This window comes from Ascaphus truei, chromosome 2, assembly GCF_040206685.1.
Source record: "Ascaphus truei isolate aAscTru1 chromosome 2, aAscTru1.hap1, whole genome shotgun sequence".
NCBI lineage: Eukaryota > Metazoa > Chordata > Amphibia > Anura > Ascaphidae > Ascaphus > Ascaphus truei.
The window spans coordinates 322,357,937-322,365,371 of record NC_134484.1 but is presented as its reverse complement, the minus strand read 5'-3'; the positions used below and the strand labels follow the sequence as shown (position 1 = coordinate 322,365,371).

General features: G+C 42.2%; 1 protein-coding gene across 1 annotated transcript in view; it reads right to left on the bottom strand.

The window, feature by feature from the left end:
• The window catches only part of LANCL2 (LanC like glutathione S-transferase 2), a 70,293-nt gene that overhangs the window by 5,503 nt on the left and 57,355 nt on the right, over positions 1-7,435 (bottom strand). The window contains exons 7-8 of the mRNA XM_075586569.1: positions 2,688-2,864; positions 623-695 (exon numbers count right to left, since the gene is read on the bottom strand). Coding sequence (XP_075442684.1) covers positions 623-695; positions 2,688-2,864 — 250 coding nt within the window. The remainder of the gene's footprint in view (positions 1-622; positions 696-2,687; positions 2,865-7,435) is intronic.

Genomic DNA, 7,435 nt, shown 5'->3' with positions numbered 1-7,435 from the left:
CGGCTCCATGCTCACTGCCGTGCGTGCGCCAATTATAAGAGCCACTCGCGCGCACGGTGAAGCAAGCGTGCGCACTATATTTCGGGCTTAAGGCGTAAATGTGCTCATAAGTTGTATTTTAATTTGCAGTACGCTGTGCTGTGGAAGGTTAGTCACTTTTTACTTACCATAAATTACTTTGTAAATCAGTTTTAAAACTTTCAATGATTCCATAGTAACCAAATACCTTGGAATTTTTTAATGATCTTTACCTAATCTCTTGTGATAAGACTAAACTGTTGTATATACTGTCAAATTGTTGATCCGTGCTCTCTTTGTTGATTTGTTGTAAGCTAATTTTGCTGCTATTATCAGCCAAAGAGGCCAGAGGCTAGAAGAATGACAACATTAGAATTACACCAACCATGTACATTTTAACGTTAAAGGAGATTAAAGCCAGTTGCATTGACAGAACTGTTAAAGTTCTGTAACATCATAGAAAAGAGAACAATTTCAATAATTTGAGCAACCCTCACTGTGGAACCACAAAATAGCCAGTATTTTCCAGACATATTCACATATCCAAATAAATGTAAGCCCCTTTTATACTTCTACTGTATTTTATTCTGTCATGAAAACTTACCTTCAAAGAGAGAGTATGGTCTATCAGGAATACGGCATCCATGTTTCCCGTAATCTAAACACCACTCTGCAAACTGGAAAATAAAGAGCGTGGGAAAGCAGAGGATCAGAGGCAACAGTGAAATACTCTAAGAAGAACTGCCGTTGTGTGATGCGTTACCGTATTATCACTCGGGATCAGCAAAGCTATGTTCCAAGCACCTAGAATGTAGCATTTCGCTGCTTCAAGGCTTTATGGAGTTGTAATTGCAATCATCTTGATTTTGATCATTTATAACATGCTTAAAACAGCAATTAATTGGGACGGTGACGTAAAAGTTGATGCCCTGTGCAAATGGGTATAAAATACTGTATGATCAGCCTGATGTGTTTAAAACAAACGATGAGTGGAAATAGGCAAACACACATTATATATATATTTATTTTTTTAAGTAGCTTAAAAATAGTAACATATCTGAAATTAACTTTGCAATTCCTCTGTATATGGGGCTGCGAAAACACATACATAGCATTATTACACACATAGACCCCTGATAGGAGGAGAACGCTAATAACGCTTTATGGTTACCGCATTTCTTTTGTAACCTGACGCTCTTGTAATTCTTTGGCTGCTGAAGGGGCATGCAGTACATTTCTTTAAGGTACACGTTACAAGCCGTTCCAGCTTGGAGCAGGTTAACGTATCTCAATTTCAAAGAGTGACAGCAGGACCGTGCATCTTGTGGACATAAATGTACCATGAAAGAATAGTATTTCCCTAGAGAGTTATTAACTCGAACATAAAATGGAATCACATGCTCAGAGATACCATTTACATCTGCTACACAGCAAAACATTTAGCTACTCATTACATATTGGAGAGATGTGTTACTCTAGAGATCGCCAACTGGAGGTCAAGTAGAACAGGTTTTTAGATGCATAATATTAATAATAACCGAATGGTTGTTTGGCTGCAGCAAATATAACTCGAAGTAGCATTGATTGTTCCAATAATGTGAATTTCAAGCATACATTGATCGATATGGCCCATGTACCAGTGAAATCTTAGATCCTTAGGTATGAAATACCTAAAACGCTGATGTTAAATGTCCTATTTAATTAGGGACAAGATTAGAATTACAATGATGAGAATGTCCTATTTAATTAAGGACATCAATAAGAATATCTATTTCCCCAAATACAGAAAAGTAATCAGCTAGGCATAGTTTCACATAGTGTGTCAGTCATGAAGTATGTTCACCTTAAGTGTTTTTTTGGCCCTTCTGGAATTCCAAACCCACACTCACCCACACACTTACAAGGACACACCTAAGACCTGCAGTAATCAAGCCAAGAAAAATGCATTTTTTGCGAGCATTGAAAGAAAAAAAACAAATGCTGAAAACGTGCATTTGCCATATTAATGCAGGGAAGTAAGGGACATTGTCTTGCAGCTCTGATTGCGTTAAACAAATAGTTGATTAAATGCACAATTATGTATTGCCTGTTAATAGGGATGAATATTCAAGGCAAATAACACAAACACTGTATAAAAGGGAACTAAATAAACGCATTTTAAAAAGGTGCAAGTGCCAATGGACTTCCGGCATGGCAGTCATGTGATTGCTTCCACCCATGGACATGAGCGTACGCTACCCACTATGTGACGATGCTGGTGGTGAGACTGCAGGGAGGACACCAAAGATCGTTGGTGGCAGATGATGAAAACCTAGTAGGACTATGATTCTTCATGATATTTTATCAATTCAATGTTCCTGGTAAAACATTTTTATAAATAAATCAAATACCTTGCATTCTATGAAATGTATTTTTCACATCTTATTTTTGTGGGGGGTTTTTTTTGCGTATATTACTACTTTATTTTTAGGGAGACTGGTCCATAAAAGTAAGCAACGCAATCTGATGCAATGTAAGTGCATAATTTAGATTTACCCCCTTGATACCAGAGGCACTTGCAACACATTGTAAAGCACATCTGGCAACAAAGTGGCTAATTGATTCTATCTTATTAAGACACCAGTACATAACTGTATTTTAAGCAAGGAAGCAGAGCAACCATCATTTACCTTGCAGGCTCTGTAGAGGTACTTCTTGTCCTGCGTGTGGTGATAGAGAGACAGGAAAGAGTATCCATTCCCAGAGGTCCCATGACAGATCCCGTAGCCCTTCCGCAGAAGCCCTCGCTGCCAGATGATGTCGCTGCATTCCACTGCATCCTTCAAGTACTTCTCCTCCTTAAAAATCTGGAACACCAGTAAAATTGGTTCAAGTTTCCTTGGTTGACTTGTATTTTAATCACTCCATTTAACTTTCCTGGTTATTGGGGCATGTTTTAAAGCCCATGCTTTATGCCTACTAGTTCACAGAAGCTGCAGTGCAACATATTAGGTCTTTTTTTAATAAGTTGTTGAGTAAATTACATTACAGATTGTCCACCTTAAAATAAAAGATCCAGCACAAATGTTGCAGGCATCTGGGTGCTCCCTGTTTTAACTACGAACGGATGTGCTGAGAAAATTAGCAATTCTTCTACAACCATCTGATTTTTCTAAAGCTATGTCTCCAAATTCAGAAAGCCCATAAAGATGCAACTGCCGGTTCTGAGCCAATGTTTGAGAAAAATCCCTGAGCATCTCGCAAGCACTTAGCTAGATAGTCCACAGCATCGGATTAACCGACGGTTAGCCGCTGAGGTAATAAAGCTTTCATTTTATTTTAATAATACAGTATTGTAGCAGGGGGTCTACGAAGCTGAACCGCATTCGTTTCAGGTCTGGGGACTCCCTGCTTCCAGAGTTACAGGCCCCGTTACGGGGTGCCGGTATCCCAGCTGCCACACCACATGGTACACCCCCAATCTGATTGGTTGTAGTATCACGTGACAGCTTCCATTTTTTAAAGGATGTGACGTCATCTTAAAGTGAGGGACCTCACATCCTTTAAAAAAAAATGCCCGTTTCGGGCTATAGTTAAGCACAGTGACAAGCAATGCATTTTTTTGGCAAATGCTTCTTTTTATTAAATTGTAATGTATTGTATTGTTGGTGCTTGTTTTTTTAGGTTGCCCATTGACTGCCATAGTGGCAAACCATGCTCATATTATGGGCATGGTGTGCATCTGTGCCAATCAATTGGTTTATTATGGGGGTGGGGGTAGTTGCCCCTGGGAGGCGATTAACCCCTTAATTACCATAGTGGTTAATAACTGCTAAAGTGATTAAGGTGTTAGTGGCCAGTAGTTCATTTTTTTTTTTTACGTTTGGTGTCCAATGAAGAAGAGGAGGATGAGGACAGCCTTCATCCTGGTAGGAGTAAATCCAACTTTACTTTAGCAAATTAGTTATGGATATGATATGGGTAATAGGGATTTTGCCCATTACTGTACTATATGTGTTGGGGGGGGGGGGATTCAATGTGCAGTATTGTATTGATGATTGTATTGTAATGTTTATTGGGGGCAAAAGAGATGGGTGAAGGGGGTAGTTGCCCTGGGGTGGGTAGTTAGGCCTCTCGGCTGGGTAGTAGGAGGGATTAACCCTTTCATTACCATAGCGGTTGTGACATGCAACGGTAACCAGGCTATATAATAATGGTTACCACTGAGCCCCGTGGGTCCTTGGCAGCTACCTAGCACTATAAGCCAGGGGCAGGTATCATTACATGTAAAAGTTAAAGTGACCCCTGCTTTTCCACTTTGCATGTTCCCTTTGTCCCAGACTCATGAAACTTTCGGTGTGTAAGTTTTAGGTGAGATATTTGGGTAAGAATACAATTATTTTGTTTGCAGGAGTTTGGGGGCCAGACCTTACCGGTAGAACCGTAATTCTACCTGGCGAGCAGGCATGATTTGCCGGTACGTGGGTGGAATTACACCGGGGCGGTCCGGTGTCCACCAGACTCCTGGTTTTCGAGCCCAGATATCTCAGTCCTATTTCCCTTACAGTCATGAGTCACCCCAAGGTCCCCCATGTATTAAAATATGGTTTATGTGTGTGATACATTTATTATAAGGCTCTATGCAGACAGCCAGGGCATCTGCTTAAGGTTCCAGCAAGTCTGCATAGAGTCCATATTTGAAAGGGGAGATGGGATGCTGAGGGGAGACGGGATGTTGAGAGGTGACGGGGTGCTAAGTGGCCGGGGCAGGGCAGAGTACTAGGTCCGGAGAACAGAGACCCCCTGCGGGTAGAATCCTCTGGTCTACCAGACTTAGTGGAGCCTGCCCCAGTAGGTGGCAATGGGTTGGCCGTGGGAAGTGTCGGAATGCCGGCGCGTTAACCATTGGTCAATTCATATGTCCCGCCCACAGGGCATCCCAAGCCGGCTTGGCACGCCCCCTCCCCTGAAGTCAGCCAAAGGACGAGCCCCTCTTTCTATTGGCTTGTTGGAGGGAATTTCCACGCTCTGATTGGTCGCTCCTCCTACCTCCATGCGAAGGATAGCTTAGCGGAGTGTATGTAAAGAGGAAGCCGGTATCCCTCTGGTTTGTTTAAATCTCCCGATCACGTGGGCCGTGACGTGGGAGAATTTAAACATGGCCGCTGGGATACCGGAACCCCATAACGGGGCTTGTAACTTGGGAAGCAGGAGGTCCCCAGACCTGAAATTAATGCAATTCAGCTCCGGAGACCCCTGCTACAATACTGTATTATTAAATTAAAATAAAAGCCGCACGATCGCCTGTTAGAGGCGCGCAGGTAGAGTGACTGATTCAGTCTCTCTCTCAGTGCGCGTCTCTTAAAGACAGGTGAGCCTGTTAGGCTTCACACTGTGCGAGTCCCATTAAAACAGAGGGACCCCCCGCTGTGTTAATCCAATGGGCCATGAATCTGGTCGCTGGAATCTCGCGGCTACGGATTGGATGCCGTGCGGGAACAAGGAAAGCGGCTCAGAAACGGCAGTTTCATCTGTACCATTTAAAAACAAGTCTTATTCAGCACCCTTTCTGCTAAGTATCTTGGCAACAAGGGGGTTAGCAGAGCTGCAATTAACGCGGATCAGCCCTGGAGACCCCCTGCTTCCACACCATGTTAAAAATAGGAGGGTAAAAAAAAAACAATTCTGTACATGGAACTTCTCCTTTCAAACATTTTTTATTCTAATAAACCTAAGATGTTTATTACTCTGTATTAATAGAGTCTTACCTGTTTGCTAACAATTTGCAATATGGAAGAACCAGGCGCTTACCTTAAGTGACAGAATCTCAGAAGAGCGTTGAAACCAATTATTGTGGTTATTTGCTAATGGTACGGAGTCGTTCTTGCAATCCCTTCTGCTTCTACCCCTAATAAAGGGATGATCCAAAGCCCTTATGGAAACGTATAGACAAAACAAAGTAGGGGGAGCGAGGGATAAGTAGATGCACAGATAAGACAAATACAGACAATTTAACAGAGTAAACCCAGTACAGGAGGTGAAAGGGACGGTGTAGAATAAAATAAATATATTAAATGATGTATGCTTACACGGCCCTGTGTAAACCTTGTCCCAAGATGGTATCTTTGTGATAGATGGTGACCCTTCCGCAGTTGAGTGCAGGAGGGGTCGTGGTAATGCACAATATAAATATATAAATACTCACACGGCCCAGTGTGAGTAAAGTCGCAGGGCAGTTGTCTTTAAGGCATACACCTAGGTTCCCCGTCAGAGATACTCCCAGGGGTGTTGTATGCGTTCCTGCTGGCGGGCAGGGGGTTCAATGCAGGTCTCAATTATAGTTCCCCCGTTCTGGGCTTCTTCCCCTCCCCGTTACAGAGAGGGGCGTGGGTGAGGCAAAATAATGTACTGGGATCAGCAGTGCTCGTTTTAAAACTTCAACGTTTAATGCACATCAATAAAATCCACAATAAATGCACTCACATGGTAATTTACATTAAGCTGGTGTGTTCCCGTGGCTGCGGTTTGCACCGGTCCCCAGCTGCTCTCTCCTCCGCGTCCGGAGTTGGAATCGATGACGGTTCCTGGCGCGGCTGTGACTGCAGACTGCTCCCCTCAGCTACGGAAGCCCCAGTGGTCCAAAAGACTTCAACGAATTAGAGCAACGCGTTTCGCCGATTGGACGGCTTCCTCAGGCTCTTTTGATGACGTAGGCAGGGTCTAATAGACTTATATAGACCCTCGATTTGCTAATTGGTTAAATAGCGGTAATAATTTGCTGTAATTAGTTGCAATGAATGCCATAAGCTCCATATATATGCTGAGCCCCTTCTGTTGTTCCTTAACACCCTACAATTAATCCAAATTCTTGCGTCTTGATTTTGTGAATCAAGATTAACCTAGATCTCGAGGTCAGCATAATAAACCCAAGATACCCACTAACAAAAGGGAACACAAGATAAAAATGATTACCAACAAGTTTATTATTTGTGTCTCTATGTGTTCAGATAAAAATTAGTCTGAAAACAGTTGTCTTTAGACACTTTGATGTAACCCAAATGATTGCAGAATATGGATTTTAAGCGATAAATAATGTCAACATGATATAGCACTAGTTTTAAATGAGGATAAATGCAAATGCAAAGATTATCTTAGAGGATCTACTAAACTTGCAAACAAAATTATAGTGGACGCAAGAATTTGGATTAATTGTAGGGTGTTAAGGAACAACAGAAGGGGCTCAGCATATATATGGAGCTTATGGCATTCATTGCAACTAATTACAGCAAATTATTACCGCTATTTAACCAATTAGCAAATCGAGGGTCTATATAAGTCTATTAAACCCTGCCTACGTCATCAAAAGAGCCTGAGGAAGCCGTCCAATCGGCGAAACGCGTTGCTCTAATTCGTTGAAGTCTTTTGGACCACTGGGGCT